General features: G+C 41.9%; 1 protein-coding gene across 5 annotated transcripts in view; it reads right to left on the bottom strand.

Annotated features, from left to right (window-relative positions):
• rbfox2 (RNA binding fox-1 homolog 2) overlaps positions 1-21002 on the bottom strand; it is a 35202-nt gene that overhangs the window by 3992 nt on the left and 10208 nt on the right. Inside the window, exons 3-11 of one of the 5 annotated variants that reach the window (XM_008277417.1) lie at positions 10159-10365; positions 8023-8193; positions 7432-7485; positions 7205-7297; positions 3090-3177; positions 2689-2745; positions 2206-2350; positions 1581-1626; positions 1079-1115 (exon numbers count right to left, since the gene is read on the bottom strand). In XM_008277417.1, coding sequence (XP_008275639.1) covers positions 1095-1115; positions 1581-1626; positions 2206-2350; positions 2689-2745; positions 3090-3177; positions 7205-7297; positions 7432-7485; positions 8023-8193; positions 10159-10365 — 882 coding nt within the window. In that variant the 3' untranslated portion in view covers positions 1079-1094. Of the gene's footprint in view, positions 1-1078; positions 1116-1580; positions 1627-2205; positions 2351-2688; positions 2746-3089; positions 3178-7204; positions 7298-7431; positions 7486-8022; positions 8194-10158; positions 10366-20252; positions 20369-21002 lie in introns of those variants that run through there. The other 4 variants (XM_008277423.1, XM_008277395.1, XM_008277412.1 and 1 more) reach the window with 4 other exon arrangements.

The following is a 21002-nucleotide window of genomic DNA, read 5'->3' as shown; positions in this document are numbered from 1 at the left end:
GGTTAAAAGAAGAGGAGGGATCGGGAGAATAATAATAAAAGGCAGAGAACAGCAGGAAGAGGAAATCCAAAGCTACTGTAGGTAACAGAACAGGTTTTAACTGCTGAGGGAGGGAAAGATAAAGAAAGAGGAAAAAAGGAGCTTATAGAAAGAAAAGGAAAGAGTTTGGGGAGAATAGGAGGGACTGGGAGGGCAGGGGTCAGCCTTGTAAGTATGTCCGCATGCTGACATTGATTCAGTTAGCATGCCACAGGTGAAACAGATAGGGAGATTCCTGGAAGGGGTCTGAATTACTGCTGATTGGAACAATATCCTTACCCTACATCCCTCTGACTGCCAGTGTGTTTTTGTGTTATTATATTATAGTGTGACTTGTGTTTTTGGTTTTTTTATGGCATGTTGTGTCTGCTTCTTCATAATGGAAATGGATCATGTTACTGAACTGTCTCAGTAGCTGCAGGACACGATGTCTGAAGTGAAACTTCGTAAGAACAAAATTATCAAATGTTCTGACTTGAAACATATCGGCGTTTCGCCCCAGTTCACTCAGTTTTAGAGAAAAGGATCTTAAAATAAAAAGAACTGCAGTTATTAAAAAATAAGGCGATACTTTCATATTGTGTCACTATATTGTGTGTTCAGACACAATATAGTCATCATGTTCAGAACTTGAACATGATGCCAAATGATAATTTTTAACATACGTATTTACAAACAAATGGATATACAATAATATAGTGTACAGAATTCATGTACTTCGCTGGGTGTTTGGCTTATCCCAATGTAAGTAAAATTATATCACAAGATCTCTGCTGCATCATTCCCCTACTTTGCTGCCTTTAATTACAAAAAAATGTCTATCCGCCTCACTTGCAGATGTTTTGAATTCTTTCCGACATTAAACTTAATTCTTTTTTTCCCCCTTCCGCAACTCCGCCCATGTCAGAATCCAGTGAGTTAGTAGAAGAAGACAGAGAAGGCATTTCAATCTCAGATGGTCAATAATGTCTAGCAGCACGCAGTCATTGGAGACGAGGAGGATGCACACTGGCTCTCACACAGAGTGTGTAAACCCTACCTGGGGCAATCTGCCACTAATGTCCTGAAACACTAGTCTACAGAGAGAACAGAAACAGCTATTGTCAACCTGGTCACACACACACGCACACACACACACCATTACACACACAGGCACACAGTCATAATCACATTGATACAAACTAACTCACAAATGCACAGAAAGAAACCCAAGAGGAGTCTACTCATGAATGAGCATGTGACTAAAGTTTGAACTGGGCTGCTGAGGGACCATATTTCGCTGCTGGCTTATTGTGTAATTATGCATTATTGATGGAATATTTAACATGTGAGTAGACATTATGTGCATATGGAAAAGGGATGATAAAAAAAAAATAAAAATCAGAATTTAAGTTGTCAAGGGGTGATGAATCAAAACACTCAAAAGTACACGTCTCTGTGGGTTTGATTTGTGCTGTTTCACACTTGAAAAAACCCACAGGCAAGAGGGGGAGAAACGTCGGTGACGAGTGAGGCAGTGGAGGAGAGACAGGCATACTTACATAGAGATCAGCTGCACCGTAAAAGCCATCCTGATAGGCCATCACACTGAGAGAGAGACAGACAGACAGGGAAGGAAAACGGAAGGGAAAGGTAGAGAGTTCGCAGGAGCAGTGGTGGAAAGTCCAAACAGACAAAACAAAACGAAAAAAAAAAAAATGGTGTGATGCGCCACCGTGTGGCCGTTGCAGAAAACAACAAATGGGAGTGACAATTGAAGGAGGGAGGGAGGTGAGAAAATGGTGCCAAACAGATTGTGAGAGAGAGAAGAAAAAAAAGGGTGAGATTATTACACACCGTGCAACATGCAAGACAAAATACCACCTCTTTGTATACAGCTGCACCAACTTTAAAGTGATACTACTGCTACTTTGAAAGAAAGGAATACTACTTCATTTGATCTTAGTGCACTAAAAGATCATACTACCACTTTTGAGGTACAAGGAAATGGTATTTCAGTTCAGCAAACTATCACTGTCAAAATTTCAATAAAATATATTCAAACACACAGCATGCACTCAAGTACTATTTTTATAACAAGTGAAGTCATGCTTTTAAGAAGTCCTATACATGTCTACTTGTCATTATTAACAGCAGTTTACTGTTGTTTCTTTAAAGTGTGTTTACCCTGGGTAGGTCGGGATGGCAGGTTGTGGGACGGCTGCCCTAACTGCACTGTAGACGGGCCGAGCACGACCCCGGAGATGAGCGCCTCGAAAGGTCGCAGCAGTGGAGGCAGCTGCTGCTGCTGCCGGGTATGGAAACCCCGGTACTGAGAGAAAGATAGAGATACGAGGGCCAGAATGAGGATAGATTATTTCTAATAATAACACTGGAAATGGAGATTTACATATATTGATTCATTTACAGATCATTTCCTCAAGCATTTGGTCTGTAAAAGCCACAAGTCAACAAATGTCTGTGGGAAACAATTCAAATATCCTGTTTTATTACATCCAAAATCCAAAGATATCCAGTGTACAGTTGTATACAATGAGGAAAAAGCAATGCATCCTCACTTTGCTTGAAAAAATACTAGAAACAGTTCTGCATATATTGCCTCCATCAGTCTTATTCAGTTAAATAAAAAGCCAGCTCTTGTTGTCTCACCTGTATAGAGCTCAGGACTGTACATGGCGCCAACCATGGGACTCAACTTCCATCCAGCTACAGTCAACAAAAATTACAACACACATTTAAAGCAATGTTTCACATCAGACTCAACTGACATTTTTTATGACTTCTCTGCTGTTTATTATAGAGAGAGGCTGTATAGAGCTTTTAATGTTCACAGGACATTTACTCAATATATGGATTTTTAAAGACATAATGATCATATCAGGTCAGTTTAATGTCATTCATTGCATTGACATTAGTCTGAGTGTTACATGTATAACTATATACATAAATTTGTCACAATTTGATGCCAAACCAAAATTCGAAAAATACTTTAATATGGCGATAGTGGTTTCAGCCACATCTAGCGGGTCTGACTGTACAATATACATTACCATACGGTAGTGCTGCAAGACCCTCTCCATTAGAGTATGGTGTTGTCATCTTCTTGTTTGTCATCACTCTGGCTGTGGCATTATTAACCTGGACACCAAAGAAAGCGGTCAGAGGGCAATTTCACTCGACTTAATAGATACACAAGTAGTAAGCAATTATCGAAATGTTGCACAATCCAATCACAGAATAGTTTGTGTTTGATTCTGTATTAAGCTAAATGTATTCTGTGACACACAAAGTTGATACTCTTCACATGATGACTGGAGCTTTCATATTGAACTGGTGCTTGAAGTGCCATTACACTTGAAACTGTTTTCTAACTTATGACAGGGGTTAATTCTGTTGATGAGCAGCAATGGTATTTGATGCATGCACTTCTTTTGAAGGAGAAAGACATTGAAAACAAGGATCCTGGTGAGTAGTCAGGCAGTTTTGCACACAAACAATGCAACCATTGGCACACAGAACAAAGAAAACAACAAAATATTTCAGAACAAAGGCATTCAAAAAGAAATCCAAGACCATTATATTGCTACCTTTTAAAAAAAAGGAGGGAAAAAGAAGGTGAATTAAGCGGCAGATTCATCAGTTGAACACAATGCAAAAAACATCAATCGAAGAGTTCATACACAAATTACACACAGCCAATCAGGAGCGCATCACATCACCAGAGGTGAGCAAAACTAGCCAGTCAGCAAGCATCAGATGCAGCAAGAGACCAATCAAAAAAGGTTGGCAGCCCTCCCAATCAAATACACATCATACAGAAAAAGGAGGAAGAGCAGGGAGAGAGAACAACAGAGAAAAGACAGAAATATAGAGGGATGCAGAAGGAGGAGGAGCCAGTCCACATGAAAAGACACAGAAAAACACATACATGATGTGGAGAAAAGAGAGACAAAGAGAGTGAACAATCCATCCAAATGTGCAGTTCTTCTAACGAACAAACAAACAACAAGATGCGATACACACATACAACGTACATCTGACCGTTTGCCTACGCTTGGTCTAACCGTACATGAGCAATGATGGAGAAATGATGAATGGAGCAAGAACAAATACAGAAAGAGAAGAGCCTAGATAAAAGACAGAGAGGATGGGGGATGCAAATATCATTCCTCAAAAAAGAACAAAAGACAAAAAAATAAAAAATAAAAATAATCAAATCAAACCATGGCTGTGAAACACTGCCAGGCATTTCAGATCAGTGTCACACACCAGAAACACCTCGAAGCACACAACCACCAACACACACCATCCAGAACCAAAGTGATCAAAAAGTAAAAACAAGGACACCTCTTTACAGAAATCAGAACAAAGAAAAGCTGTCACTGGTAGAAATGTAGAAGCTTGCTACAAATTACTTCACGACAGCTTTTTTTCTTTCTTAATTGTCTCAGTTTCTAAGTGTACATATTACATACAACATAAAGAGCAGATTTGCTTTAAATTATACAATGCTTGCATCCCCTTTTGGGACACACACTAGTCATCCACATTTATAGCTTTAATTTGAATGTTGAGTCTGCACAGCCGTACCTCTACAACTGTCTGCAATCTACAAATTGATACAGAAAGTGATAATCAAGCACTACAGCACGCCATGATATACAGACAACTATTATCCCTTCTCCAGTAAAGCTAACATAGCACTCATGCTTCAGCATGCTGTCCCACTAAGGTGCAAAAATGCAGCTATTGGCTGACACATGACACAGAGAGATGACATAGTACTATATGACGTCATACACATGACGAGAAAGAGAGTAAACCATGCAGGATACAGCTCTGGAATTAAATGCTGAATGCAGTTAGAGAGGTGATTGGAATGAATGCATAAGAAGTGGTAGTCATAGTTGTTGCACTTGCAGATAGATGCAGTACATTCAGTTATACAAGTGGCCTTTATAATGCCATGCGGTCAATGGCTAATCTCGTAATCGTTTCATTCACCACCTCCCCAATCAATCACAGGATTAGCCAATCAGGTTTTTATCAATCAATCAATCAATCAATCAATCAATCAATCAATCAATCAATCAATCAATCAATCAATCAATCAATCAATCAATCAATTAAGCTCCCTTCAGCAAAAGGAGTCCTTCATTTGGGTGTTGGGTGCATTTTATTTCATTTGGACGGATGGGGTGGGGGAGGGGTCATTCAAAGATGATGCCATGTGTACACAACTTACCGTTGCCAGGGAAACGGCGTGAGGACACGCGAGCAGTTACCGTGGAGACTGACAACAACAACAACATACAAAAATCATCAGGGAAATAGAGAAAATATATGTAAGAAAGAAATGATGAACCAAAAAAGGAAAGAAAAAAAAAAGAAAAGAAAAACATAAACAAACGAGGTAATGAAAAGCAACCCCCACCCTGTGGTAGAGAGGAAGTGATGTAACAGGTCACGTGTCAACAGTCAGCTACAGGTATCAGCCATGTCACAACAATCTAGCCTCTAAAAACCCACTGCTAACACAGATCATAAAGGTTTGTAAAGGAGCAAACAAAATGGAAAGAGAAAATGTCAGAAATTATAAATCTAACTTAGGAGGGAGACTCAATACGATATCATTGCCCAGATTATATTCAAATAACTGACAAAATAATCACTCAAAAAACAAACTTAATCCCATTCTCCACTGTTTAGGCTACCTGACTACATCCCAGGACAGGGTCATGGACAGAGATATGGGGGGAGGGATGGACAGCAGAGATGCAGGTGCATATGGGGACACAAACTGGGAGACAGACAGACAGACAGACAGACAGACAGACAGACTGGCCTGGTGAAAAAGAGTGGAGAGAGATGGAGGAGAACCAATAAAAACAAACAAAAAAAAAAACAAACAAAAAAAGGAAAGGAGAGGGTACGACAGCTATCTATAGCATTCTCTTCACTTGTTCATTCTTTCTCCACCCTCCATCTTTTTAAATTCTGCACACCCACACACAGACACAGAGAAGAAGAGTGCAGGACATTCGAGATCATGCAGAAGAGCTTGAGTAGCACGTAAAAATAAATAAATTAAAGCGTGATTTTAAACTCAAGCGCCAGAGCAAATGGCAAAAGCATGGTGTATTTGATCTCCCAAGGCCATTTGCAACTGAAATCTGAGCTCATGCTGACAAATTTAAAAAAAAAAATAAATAAATAAATATATCACAACAAAATGCACTTCCATGAGATCTGGTGTTCTTTTTCAGGAGAGGTGGATGCAAGTGTGTGCGTGTAAACAATACATTTCTCGTATTTGTACCATCCATCTTGCATGTCTGAAATTAAATTTTTTTGTTTTTGTTTAAGTATCAAAAATGACACCACACTTCTCACAGCAGTCTCATTCCCAAAACTGCCCCCTGAAAATGCCCTCAACATGCATCAGTCTCTTAACACATCAAAACATAAAATCTGCGACCCAGAAGCAGCCGCATAATGTTAAGTGAAAGGAATGGGGAAAATCTCCTTGACAACATCTGACCTTATGCTCCATCCATGCAACATACAGTAGCCTCTCACAGATACCAGCAAGCACTTTTTTTTTCCAAAGGAAAATAACTGAGAGGCTTTTAACTGCCCTTCCAGTCATAAAACACAACCATAAACCAAAATAGCCACTCATCGTGATCATGGAAGAAGTGATGATGGTGATGGAAAAGGTGCAGGAAAAAACAGAAAGAAAACAAAAATGATCCTACATGCTGTAACAGAAGCAGATATCGTCGGCAAATTGTGTCGTTGTGACGTCTCTCCAGCCATGCCTGTTGTGTAGCCACTCCACCCAGCATGCTTTGCAAACCACACAGCTTTAAAAAGATCAAGGTGCAATGGACAGCCCACAACATCAAAAAGAACATCCACGACAGCATGAACATCGACGGGGAAAGTGCTGTCAAAAGAGACGTCTGAGCGTGCGGCACCACTGCACCATGCTATAGTGAAGCTAGAGGGGTTAGAGTTGAACACAGAACAGCCATCCGGAAAAAAATGTCTCTGGGGCAGTAACAGCCAGAATAAACTCATTCTCATTGTCGAACATGGAGGGGAAACAGAGGAGAAAATGGTCACTGTTTTCGAAAAAAAGGGGGCGAGGGTTGTGAGTTACCTCGATTTTACGCCCTTCCACCAGCGTACCGTGAAGCTTCTCTCGGGCTCGCTCTGCATCTGCACTCGACTCAAATGTGACAAAACCGAAGCCCTGCATACAGTGCAGAGGGGGAAGAAGGGGAAAGGAAAAGTCAGAAAATACCAGTTAAGCGAGCCTATTTTTGTTCACAAATTTTCAATGTTTGATGTGATTTTTTATTTATTTATTTTTTCTTACTGTCGTACCTTGGAACCCCTCTCGTTGAAAATGATCTCAACATCGAGGATTTTGCCAAATTGCTGCAACAAAAAAAACAACAACAACAAAAAAAACAGAAGAGGAGGAGAGTGAAGAGGCTGAGCATGTAAAGCCACATGCTGCACGTCGCCACAGGGTGTCAGCACTCTGCAAAGATGATGAGCTGGCACTGAGCCAGCTGGAAGAGTCTGCTCTTCTACAAAATCTTTCTTGCCTCTGCTCTTTTTGCTGCACTGCATTTCGGAGACGTTCCTCTTACAAAACAGCCAGGCACAAGGCCAGAATATTACACCTCACTGTAAATAACAAGATGAAATTCAAAATAATCATTTTGGATTTTTAGTCAAATGGGACAACCGATTCTTTTTAGCCGAGACAGATGCGACAGAGCTGTATTTTTGTTTAAAACATCACATGAGGTTCTTAAGAAATCCACTGACAATGAGAAGAAATCTTGAGGTCAGGCTGCTGACGTCAGCAGATGGGTTATTTTTACTAACTGTCTGCTTTTTAATCTGAAGCTACTATTGTTACGTGATGATGCACAATGAAAATGAGGAATATTTTGCTCCACATACCCCAAACATCTGTCTTAGGTCTGGATCTCGGAAGCGGAAGGGGATGTTGGATACGTGGAGGCGTTTGGGGGTCCCCTTGGCGTCCGAATCGTCCCCGACGCTCCCCCCACCGCCTCCTCCACCCGAGCCAACCCCAGACTGGCCGTCAATCTGGGATGATCCATCTGACTGCTGGGACAGATGGACGCAGAGGACACGAAAGAAACACAGAGGAGGAAACAAAGAGGTCTTGTTATGATTGTGCGAAGACAATATGAAGTCCACCATGAGATGATAGATTCACTGCCATCTGCCAGAGATTTGTATTTCTCGCACCAGGCATGCAGCTCGTCATTTTCATTATGGATTAATTAGCTGTTTATTATCTTGATTAATCGATTAATCAGCGTGTATAGACGATGTCAAGAAACGGTGAAAAATGTCCATGCAATTTACCAGAAATGAAGACAATGTTTTCAGAGCACTCGTTTTGTTTTACCAACAGCAAAGTAAAACATGAAATATAACTCACAAATTGAAAATATTAATTAAAGATATTAAAAACTGAAACTACTACATTTAAGAAGTTTTGTTTTTTTTTATTTTTTTGCTCGAACGAATGACTTAAGTGATTAATGGATTGTCAAAATAGCTTCAAGCTTTCTGCAGATCGACTAATTAGATTCAGACTGCAGATACAAGCCTCCACAATCAACCAAACAAATCCCATTCGCTATCGGAATCAATAACAACATTTCCAAGCAGCAACCTAAACACTAACAATGGCAAGTTTTGACAAAATTTAGATGATACCATAAGGCAGGCTCGGTTTGTTTTTTCGGTGAGTTAACCATTTCGCACTCGTCTTCCTATGTACAAATGTTACACTAAAATAAGTTCACCTCTCACGCTATTTTGCAGGGACATCATCTTTGCATCCTGAGCTTAGTTTTGTCCAAGTTGATCGTGATCAGTTTTATAAAATACAAACAAGCCAGTGTGTTTTTTCCCCTTATAGTAAAATGATAATGATATTGAGGTGATGTCAGACCATTCTGCAGAGCTGACACAGAACTGTGGAGAGAGGTCTGGCTGTGATACACTAGCTCATTGATCAGTGTTTCAGCTTTGTATCTCTGCACTAACTGGTTATATTCCACAACTGTGTGCAATATTGTATAAATAAGTGAGGATGACTGCGCTGACTAACATTGGACTTACAGGACGCAGTAGTAAATGATATTCCAGGTATTTAACTCCTTGAATTTTATCAACAAACTCTAGTGACGACTTTTGGAATTAATTGATGAGCTGTAATTTCATCTAGCAAAAATATGCAGCTCCTCAACTGTGAGTGTTTTTTCTCAGTTTTAAATAATTGTAATTTTAACATTTTTGAGTTGATGGCATGCCAGAGATTTGTCAAAGCCATCATTAGGCATTTGAATCTTAATAATGAGACTGAATTATTCAACATATTTTTTTAAAATTTTGAATAAACAATCAGACATTACAGATACTTAAAGCTTTTATCCATATCCGTCAAACCTATGACTTACCAGAGATGTACTAATATTGTGGTTTTGTTATCAGCACAGACATTGAACTTATTAAAGAAATAGATTTGGGAAATGAACAATTGACCTTTTTTTTTTTTTTTTGCTTTTCAAAAGGCTTGATGAATATAAACGTATTAGTTTAAAAATAAAAACCAAGTTGTGGGTTTGCAGGGACTTGCATACTGGACTATTTCTAGTCCAGACACTATAACTTGCTGGATTTCAAACTATACCTTTAAGCTGGGTATCAAAAAGTTATTTTTTGATTTTTCCTATTTTCTTTTAGCTAAATGAGATTGAGTACTGGACCTCAATTTTCCAGGTGACCTGTTGGAGCAGGTTTGATAATTTGAGCCTGAATATGCAGCTGCAGCCTGCAGATGGACAAAAGACCGTAATGAGCTCTACACAGAGGTTTGCGGATTGTAAATTTGGGAAGAAAAGGAAAGTTGCATCAAACCTGTAATTGGTCAGTAGCCTAATATTTGTTATCAGAGTCAGTATTGTGCACCCCTGCTATTATATTTTTACATATCCCTAAACACGTTTGCTCTTTGCGCCCTCTCAAGGTGAAGGCCCGATGCTGTTCGGCACTCACTTGGGCACTGAGGCTGTTGGCGGCGTTGGCTGCGCTGTTCGCTGCTCCGCCGGCTTCCACGGGGCCCTGGACGGCCCCTGCTGCGTACAGGCTGCCCCCGTAATCCAGGGCCAGGCCGTTCTGGGGGGGCGGTGGTGGAGGAGGTGGGAACGCGGAGAAAGGTGGGGGTACGAGTCCCTCCTGACCGCCAGCACTATCCTGAGAGCCCTGTCAGAAGAAGGTGAGAGAGAGAAGAGGAGGGTGAGGAGGGTGAGGAGGGAGCGAAGACTAAAGTAGCCAGCTGGCGAAATTCCACAGTATCTTTTACAGAGAGCATCACCCAACCACACAATGACAACTTTCCCAAGAGCTTCAGTGTAAAAGTCATACAGGCATAGATATTATGTTTCCATTTCCCCACGAATGTGTGCGTAAAAGCGTGCATGTATCTACACCCCCCACCCATTAAATATTCACTGCAGGCACATCTATTATTGAGGGTCAGATGCCTCCATGCTCAGTGTGTTGTACAATGATGAGTGTCTAATGCCTTCACACACACTCACAAACGCCTCTGCACACAAACCACCTTTGACATGCAAACACCCACACACCTAAATGCTCACACAAAGACCAACTGTTAGTGAGGAAGCCTGCTCAAGTATTTTGTTATTGCCCCCCAGAAGATACTTGTTTAATTTGCCGACACTAGTAGGAGAACAATGCAGGTGTCCAATATGGTGGAGGCGCACAAACATACATAATACACACTATAACACGACACACACAAATACACACACATTCCTTGCTGCTGGCAGTGGGGCATGGATACCCTAAATGGTAATAGCTGGAGAGCGAAGGGAGGCTGCAGGGATGGGAGAGAGAAGGGGGGGGCGGGATGGACAATAAAAGGTGATGACTGATAGGAAAGGCATGGTCTGTCTCCAACCCATAGCTGCAAAAGATAAACCCAACATCACTGTCTTTCAGATCTATTTATAACTCTAATATCTGCACCGGGTGGTAAATAAATTACAGAGTAACACAAAAACAAGCAGAAAATTCAACCAAAATCTGTAGGCTGCATTCACTGAGGACCATGAACGCATGAAATTTGTTGAAATATCTCAGTCTGGATCAACTTGATGGAACAAATGACCGTCAGTGTCAACCCATTATTATTCATGTTAGTTGCCTGGCTAAAAAAACCCCCCAAAATATCAGCCTTTGTCAGTAAAACTATGACACATTTTCTGAACCCCATTATTATCCGTGTTTTTTTTTTCAGAATCCTCTAACCTTTATCAAGACAGAAAGGCAGCAGTATTTCACAGGAATAACTTAAGAACCAAAAGACTGAATCATATGAATCAATATAAAGCATCAAACACAACCAAAACAGAAATTTACATCGTAAAAGATTTAAAAAAAAAAAAAAAAAAAGATCTTTATAAATACAAACTTGCAGCCAATGTTTAACCTTTAGTTGAGCATATTCTTTTTTCTCTGTCTGATTAATGTCTTTGTTCTTCTCCTATGACTAATCATTATTATCATTATCGTATTCACTATCATTATTAGTAGTAGTCGTATTAATAGTAGTAATGTGGTTGCTCTAGAAGCAGACAGTAATGATAATAATTCATTTGTAAAAGTAATATTTGGTGTCTTTTTTTTTTTTTTTCCCACCACCAAAATTATATCACATCTAAAAAGACTCCACCAAGCTTACAAGACATCTGCTTGGCTACATTCACTTCAAGTGTGTATGTGTTGGTGTGTGTTTGTGTGTGTGAGTGACAGGCTGCAGCGATGCCCATCTGAGTTGCACAATAGATCACTGTCCCTTTGGGAGTGTTAAAAGTGTGTGGGAGGGTGTGTATTTATGTGCATGTGTATGTGTGTGTTTGTGTGTGTGTGTGTGTGTGTGTGTATGTGTATGTGTGCGTGCCATCTGTCTCCCAGCTTTTTGACCTTTCTCGGCGTCACACCTGTGACACTGTACTCCGGCCCCTCGACTCAGTAACAAACCAGGGGGACGCACACAGTCGACTCGGATCACATCGATACTGTGACATGAGAGCGGCTTCGGCAGTGCTGCAGCCAGAGAAGAGTGGGAGGGAACTTAGTCTTGTAATTAACGGAGATAAACCAAAGTAAATACAGCATTTAACGGAGAGGTCAGGCGTATTTGTTAAAAAATGTACAACAAAATGTAAATCAAGCAGCATCTTTATGTCCTGAATTTGAACTTCTTTCTTTAAATCAATTTTGTCAGGTGGAATAATTTACCTACTCGCTTTAAAACCTTCGCTACCTTTCATAATAAAATGTTGGAAGAGTGCATTAATATGTCAAAGCTGCTAAACTGCTATGTGTAAAATGAAAACAAGATGCCACCTCTTGCTGCTGCTGTGCCAGTCATATCTAATATATTTTTTTACTAAAACTACGAGCTTCCTCTGTGCCTGTCCAAACAAAATATATTGCCTATTTAAATAATAACCTGCATGTACGTACATATATATATATATATATATAATGTAGTGCAGCATATCATATACAGTATGAAATATTTCTTGTGCCAGGAACAGATATGATAAATAAATCTCCCATGAGTAAATTAAAATTTAAATTGATGGATGCCAAGCCATCATGATTTTAAGAAATTAAAGTGGTTTTATATAAAAGGGTAAGTATAATCTCTTATTTTGAAATGAATGGCTCTCAGTAGCTCAGCACCATCTGCATTTCTTTGTCTAATAAACTACAAGATCATTCCCTTTACTGCTTTACCTTGTAGCTGTTCCTCTTTTTCCTGCTGATGTGAGACAAAAGGAGACCGTGCCAGACGCTTTAAGAGAAATGCTTTGAACTCAACCTTTAATGACTGCAGCACTGGTCTGCCTCCTGTGATTTCAGCAGCGTAATCACAACCAGAAATCCTGTTATCTCCCTCTGTCTCGCTACCCGATAACAGGTAATAAATGCATGTTTATCATTAATCTCAACACTTTTAGTCTGGTACCAAACTGTGCTGCCACACTATTCACTGCACACATTCTCCTGTCATACAAAAAAAACATAAAAAATGCCTGAACTGTCCTTGCTCCTCGGCTGCCAGGTGAAGAGTCTCCACCTCAACCAGAACAGAAACCATTTTCTCCATCTTCAGCACTTGGCACTCAAGCAATACAGCCGCAAGATTACTGACCATAGCGTCCAAGTTTAACTTCATTCACATTTTCAGATAGCAGCTGTGTCCGCTCATCTAAACCCTGCAGCTGTATGAACCTCTTCCAATCTTGTCCACAAGCATCCAAATTAAGATTTTGCTAAGTGATAACATCCCTCACATCCCGGCCTTTCTGTCCGGTCTCCATTTCATGTAGCAGCACAACCACCTTGTACCTTTTCAATGGATGCTCGGTATTTGTTGCAGAGATTTTTTGCAGACATTTACAGTCATTTCACACCAACGTATATGTATAATCGTCATTCCAGTTTGAGTTTCCAGCATAAAGCAAAACAGATTTCAAGGTGTTTTTCTGCTGCGTGTCACAAAACCTCCTTTTAAAATTTGTTTTCTTTTAATAGTTTACACTTTTATTAAAGACTGCTTAAAAATAGACCTGAAAATTGGTAATTTGTGAAGAATTTTCTCCTTGTCGTGAAAAAAAAAAAATCTACTCTGTTACATCACTGATGGTAATAATGTGAACAGGAGCTGCAATCCTCTGATGAGGCATCCTGAATTCATTATATTTGCTCAATTCAGAGAGACAGAAAAAGGGAGAACAGAAACATGGAAATTAGCCAGTTTAGATCAGGCATTTAACTGCAGGAGAGGAAAAAAAACACATAATATGCGAAATGACACACTGGATGACCTCACCTTGCATCAGCCCATCCTAGATTAAATGCATTTGTGGAGGTGAAAATGATAGTGGGTGGAGCGAATCATTCTGGGTCACCAGGTAGGCGCTAACCTAGCTGACAAACAGAAATAAAGAAACTAGACCCGCTCCTGTGTCTTGGTAGAAAGAGAAAGTTGATCACCCAGCTTGGGTGAAGTGGTGAAATGGGAAAAGTAGAAAGGAGACGATAGACTGCCAACGTTTTGTTGCAATGAGGGAACCTTTTGTGTATGCGTGTACACTTAGCACTAACATTACAGGAAAAACTATATTATTATACTTTTATATACTTATATACTTTTTATTATACTTTTTTATGGAGGGCGTGATGGTGGTGTTGTGTCTGTGGGTTTGACCAATGCTGAAATATCTCACCAAATGTACAATGTGTTTTTTGAGCTGTAAACTAAATAACATGACTGTCCTGTGGTGGTGTGTTTACTGTACACGAGAAAGTGCTTCAACAAGCCATACTGATATAAATGAAAATTCAGGTCCTTGCTTGACCAATACTGACCAGCTGACTGAGTCAACTGTTTAAAACTTATTTACATCATGAAATTCAATTAAAAAAAAAAAAAAAAAGAATATTAACACAGTCTTATCAGAGGTGAGCGTCCCTACTCACACAACCGAAACAGTCTCTCATGTTCAAACATATGCTGAATGAGACTCATCATTCACTATTTTCCTCTACCCCTCTACCTGGTGTTTTTCAGTTTAGGTGCAACGGCTCAGACTTTTGCTTTTCACGGCTGTAGAAGCACCACCGGAGTGTGTTCTCTTCTCAGATCCTCATATGGCTCGGTAATAGCTGCAGATGGCAGGACGGTCCCTCGATAGCAACACCACTGCTATGTAGGAGAGTTCCGGCTTCAGGCATTACTGGGGCTCGAGCCAACACCTCGAATTGATATGGCTCGGGATCATCACAGTCCTCCACCACACTAATGTCTGCTTCAGGGGATTCTGGAGGGGAAAATTCCTCCACCTCAAAAGAACCATTTGTGGCATAGGTGCCTTGTGACTGTGTACTGCCTTTTTCTCTGGCCTGGGGATGTCACTGAGCAACTCACGCACTGTGAAGTTACACTTCAAATGTACAGCCATGAAGTTTGGTACAACCAATCATCTTTTCAGGAACATTAAGGGAAGTTAAGGCAATCACTTGACATTTCATCCAGTGCCATCATCACAAACAAATGTTACCCTGTCGAGTAATTTGGTTTATACAATTCCAAACCTAACAAGATTCACATCAGCTGTATTTTGTGCATCAGTAAATGCTAGAATTTTAACAGGCTAAACTAAAAAGATGAGCATTGTAAATACTATACCTGCTAAACATCTACACATGACAATGCTAATAGCATTTAACTTTAAGTTCCATGGAGAAGTAAGGATTGGGTTACGCTTAAAAAGGCCTGAGATGGCAAAATGTTTTATCGCTGATTTGAACTTAAAGGTGGCTTAAGTAGCCAAACACTATAGTAAGAAGGGACACAAGGTCATTTTATTTGAATGTGAGGATAATGGCACACTTTTCAGATAGTATCAGATTCATAGTTTTGCATTCATTGTTTGCAAAAGTGACCATAATTGTCATTTTCTTACTGCCACACATCGGACCATTCACAGTGTAAAGTGGATGTAAATGTCAGATTAGAGATTGCTGAAGGTGGGACAGACCAACCCCTAAATCAAAGTCTAAAAGATGTGGGAGGAGTTTTGGGGCTTTTTTCGGCTGAAGCTATTCAACCATCGAATAAACAGTGCCAACAAAGTAAACTGGCAGTGCACCTTAAATTTTGTTTAAAATCTAAAGCTATCACTTGTGCTTCGTACACCATTTGCTGCAAAAAAGACTGCCTTGCATAAGACAATAAGTCAGATACTGGACCAATAACAAAGACAAAGGAAGTAAAATGTGTGCGAAAACTTTATTCAGGGATCCCCCTGCCACAGTGACTCGCATGTAGACTGGAGGACAAAATATGGGCAGTAAAATTCTACCTTTTGTCCCATTTGTTGGGAAAGCTACCCTCCTCCTGTGCAGTAAAATGTTCATCACGGCTCCAGTGTTGTCGTACTCGAGTCCCAACATTGATGACTCATGACACATCTCATTCGACTACAGATGAGTCAGTCCTGGACTTGACAAGTTGTGATGCAACTCATACAGAATGATAGTGACTTGGATTTTAATACTGCACACTTGAGGGTTGATATCTTTCCACAGTAAAAAGCTCATGATCAGATCATAACTCTGTCAATCATTCTAGCCTCCTTATTGTTGCTGCTCATGCACAGAAACAGACTACAGCCTTGCAGGAGAATGGACAACCCCGGCTGTTGCTGCTCCTTCTGCCAGACCAAAATAGAAGCGGGAATACAAGCCAAAAACAACCTTGTATTTGTGTCTGATGACTGGCCTTTTCAGAGGAGATCCATTTTAGCTGCATCTCAACAGTCCTCTCCTTACCTGATACTCTGTGTCAACAGCCTGATATCTACAAAAAACATTATGTGCCTGCATGCTGCCCCCCCCCCCCGTCTCTCAACCCTTCAAGCTTTGGGCCTTTTGCTGACTGAGTGGCCTTTGTAATTTGCATCAGGATAAAAGCATCTACTGAATAAATGCACGCAGATAGCAGGATAAGGAGGGGAACACAAAGACAGCGAGGGAGGACATTCTTGGTCAATTTGAAGAGAAGTGCTGCCCTGTAGAAAAGCAAACTGTGTGCTGTGCATTTGTGTCAGCACTCAGGTTCGCGTCCGGTTTTGTTTGTGTACATGTCTTGTGCATGTCTCCCTCTGTGTGTTTGTTACGCTCCCCTGGTGTTAGGATGTTAAGGGTTGTGTAAGTGTATGCGTTGGCCAGGCAAAGCCAGTGACTCAGAGCGGTAGCTGTAGCTGGCTTACTTTCGGGTCAGTTATCAGCAGCAAGTGCGTCTGAGGAGGCATGTTATAAAATGTGCTCGTCTGCAGCAGTCTCACTACGCTACAGGCAGAGACACAAGGAGGAGAGAGGAGAGGAGAGGAGAGGAGAGGAGAGGTGGCTAACAGCTAACTAGGGCATCACTGGGTCATTTCACATGAATAATGACATTTCAGGATCTTACTTTCCCTGGCCTCCAGCCATTACTCTATAGCGTAATTCAGCAAACTTGACTATGGAAAATGTGATTCATGTGTGTTAGCAGCGGCTCACATTTAGCTAAATAATCGAATTAAGTGGGGGAACTTCAGCGTCCGGCTCCAATTTTGGCTTTTTGAGTCCGTGCTGTTGTTACCCGAGCTGCAAACAGCTGGAGAAACGTTTACAACGTGTCTGCGGCATACCGATGAGCCAGGAGACACCCTCTTTTTAAATTATTCCATCCCACGTCAACCCCTCCTCCTCCTCCTCCTCCTCCTCCATCACTCTTCCTCCTCCTCCCCCTCTTGCTCTTCCTCTCTGCTCCTCTTGCTGCTGTTCTCCCTTTCCTCCCACTCTCTCTGCTGTGCGCTTCACTTCTTTACGCTTCATAAAATCCAGACGGGACCCTTGCATACGTCCCACCCCCACAAATGTCAATCAAGCCCATTTGCCTCATAGCAACAAGATATCGGTGGCGTCCAGGCTCCTCCTTCCACACTCTCCTCCATCTCCTTATAGGGTAACATGTCTGCTTGTCAAACAAAACCCCTCCCAAATGCACCCCCCATCCTTTCCCTTCTAGGGTGTCCCCTTCCTCGAACGCCATTTCTGGGAGACCCCCTCCTTCATCATACATGTGTGCATGAAAACACACATCTCCCAGTTCCCCTGTCATGTTCTCACCGGCTGCGTCACTGGTCCATTTGGCACCACTGCAGCGTTTTAATGAAAGATAAACACTCCAATACAAAAAAGATGATGACACTATTTGTTCACAATTTATCCGTCATTAAAACCCGCACGCCACATGTGCAGGTGAGCACACAAACTCGCACACAGGTACATGTTTACCCGACGTGGGTACGCCTCTTCCAACATATTCGGTATGACCATGAAACGAGTTTGTCTTGTTTAGGATAGCGCTCTACAACAACACAATGCCTATCTGGTTGTCCAGTGTGGTTTAAAAATGTACACAAGCCGGCTGTAGGGCGGTGTTGTCACTGTCAACCGCACTATCCAAAGAGTCAGTGAGGGTAACCCCTATCCTTTTCAAGGCTGTTTTCTTTTTTTAAATTTTTTTTTTATTTTTAAAGCCACACAGATGCCTCACAGAGAGCACTTTTAGAGCAATTAGAGATGCAAATAGCTGCTAAAGAGGCATAACCGTTATGGCACCACAAGAATCGAGCAATTTCATAACTATTTTGTTAGAAGCATAGTCCAAAAGGTGTCTACCTCACATACCTCTCTCTTTCCTATCAACATTTTCCTCATGCCTCGAACCATCTAACAATCAGCACAAAATGACTCATGCAAGTTGCCACGGCAACACGGCTCATTGGGATCATTTAACGACCATCATTGTTAACCCTGCAAAGAATCAATAACAAGATTTGGGAGGTGGTGGGGGGGGGGGTTGAATCCTCATGACCCTTTTACAGTTTATGCAAGCGTGGCAGTGTGTGCACAGCTTTTTTTTGCAGCAGGTAGGCGTCTCTCCCTTGCCTTAGGGCACACTCCTAGGTGGGGCTTGAGAAAATATTTCTGTGCTTTTGCACCCGATCTGCTGCTCCAACTGTGCAACACGGCACAGGTCAAAATGATCAAGTAGCGCTATTGAAGAGCTAATAAATTACCCCCATCGCGAGGCAAGTCTGAACACATGCACACATGTAACTGCAAAGTCAGCTCTACGTTCTGAAATTGCGTCACTGAGCAAACCAGCCCTCTCCAGCTGACCTACAATATTGTCACATTTCCGCGTGGCTCTCCACCTATTTCAACTCATCTGTCCCTCTCCGCATAACGCGAGCTTCCTCACCTGCGGGCTTCCTTGGTAACTGGCCGAGGGTGTCCCGTCACCTTAAAAATCAATTTCCTATTCTCATGATCCCATTCTCTCTCTCTTTTTCTATCCCATCCCCCCTCTTTCTTCCAGGGGCTCTTAAAGGAAAACATTGAGATAACAGCTGCCAGGGCCCCAGGGAGAGCAAGAGGAGGGAGAAAAGAGGTCAAACAGTAAAAAGAGCAGGAATCCAAGGTACAGCTGAAAGAGAAGCACACACATGCAAGCAAAGACAGGAAGACACATACACACACACACACTCTCTCTCTCTCTCTCTCTCTCATCCTGACTCACACCAATTGAAATGTAATGATATGAACATGACACTTTATGCACCAACTTTGCAGCCCACTGTGTGCTTGAGCTTCTGTGTGTTTGTGAAATGTGTGACACAGAAATTACAGTGAGGAGGTGTTGTTAGCTGAATAGAAAGAGATGCAGAAGGGAGAAGGGACGAAGAGAAAGAGAGAGAGTGAGTAATAAAAAAAAAAGACAGAGACAACTGTTCTGTGGACACCTGTCCCTTTCGCTCACAGGCTTGAGTGATATACAAAGACAGCTGCAGGGACAATAAAGAAGAAAGAGTTTTTCACTTACCTCTCCTCCCCCCCTATTCCTTCTCTGTTTCCACTCTTTTTCCCTTCAGAAATGCCTATAGAGTTGATCGCAGAAGCAAACTGCTACATATCCAGCTGCACGGATTAACGGGCTGTACTATATGTTCACATAGATTCTTCTGAGCATACATAATACATGGCAGAGCACAGTTTCTGGCAGTGGCAGCTCTTGATGTTCAGATTGCGTGCACTTCTAGCTCTGGGCAGGAGAACAGATGCCACAACAACGGCGTACAATAATACATCGCCACTCGTGCATTTCACCGCAGCGAATCATAATTGTAGCGATGCAATCTCCAGCCTGTATCTCGCTGTCATCCTACTACACTAGTTTCAGTGTTTATATCCTTCACAGCGAACCGCCTGCCGAGTTCTAACAAGAGTCTGAAATGTCCTGACTGGACCAACTCTTAGCAAACGGGTCAAGTAGAGTCCTCATCTGTTAGTAGTTAATTAACATTTAATGCTGGATGACAGTGCCGTCCGCTCTCATGCCGTTTCATGTACAGTGGAGCCCTAGCGTTGGCAGATACAGACACTGCCGACGTGTACACAGCAGGAGGAAATGAAAAGATATCGAGATAAACACTCACCGACAACACGTTAGGATAGTACAGTCCCATCATCGTATTCTGTGCAACAACTCAAACTGTCGTCACTCCTCTCTCCTCTCTCTCTCCTTTCCTCTTCTCACGCTGCCTTGCTTTCTCTCTCTCCCTCTCCGAGCCTGTGTCACCTCACCAGCTCAGTCTCTCTTGTCTGTCTCACAGATTCAAAATCTCCCTCTCTCTGCCCCCGCTCGCTCTGTCTGCCCTGCCAATCCCCTCCCCACCTCCTCCTCCTCCTTTGCTGGCTCTGTCCCTGTCACTCTCCCTTGCTTTGCTTGCTTTCTTTTTTTCTCCCCCTTCGTTCTTCCTCTCTCTCTCCCTTTTCTCTCTCTCTCTGTGTCTCCCACTCACTCTTTTCTTTCCCTCTCCCACTCGCTCCTTGCTTTGCCTCTACCCCCAGCCTTCTGTTTTGCTGCTATGCCCTTGCCTGCTCATCTCTTCTGTCTCTTCTCCAGTCCTCCTCCTCCTTTTCCTCCGTTCTCACCCAGATAGCCTGACGCCTCCCCTCCCTCCTACTTCTCTGTCTCTGTCACACCTGCAAACTTTCCCCTCCCGTCTGCCTCCCTCTCATGTCGCAGTCCTCCCCTCCTCTCTCTCTCCTCCTTTCTTTCTCTTCTCCTGTTCTCTTTCTTCATGTAGGTGAGTTAACTGGGGCTGCTGGCACCACTGGGAGAGGAATCTCTCTCTCTCTCTCTCTCTCTCTCTCTCTCTCTCTCTCTCTCTCTCTCTCTCTCT

The sequence above is a fragment of the Stegastes partitus genome, unplaced genomic scaffold (assembly GCF_000690725.1).
Source record: "Stegastes partitus isolate 25-593 unplaced genomic scaffold, Stegastes_partitus-1.0.2 Scaffold3, whole genome shotgun sequence".
NCBI lineage: Eukaryota > Metazoa > Chordata > Actinopteri > Pomacentridae > Stegastes > Stegastes partitus.
This window is presented reverse-complemented; position numbering and strand designations above follow the sequence as displayed.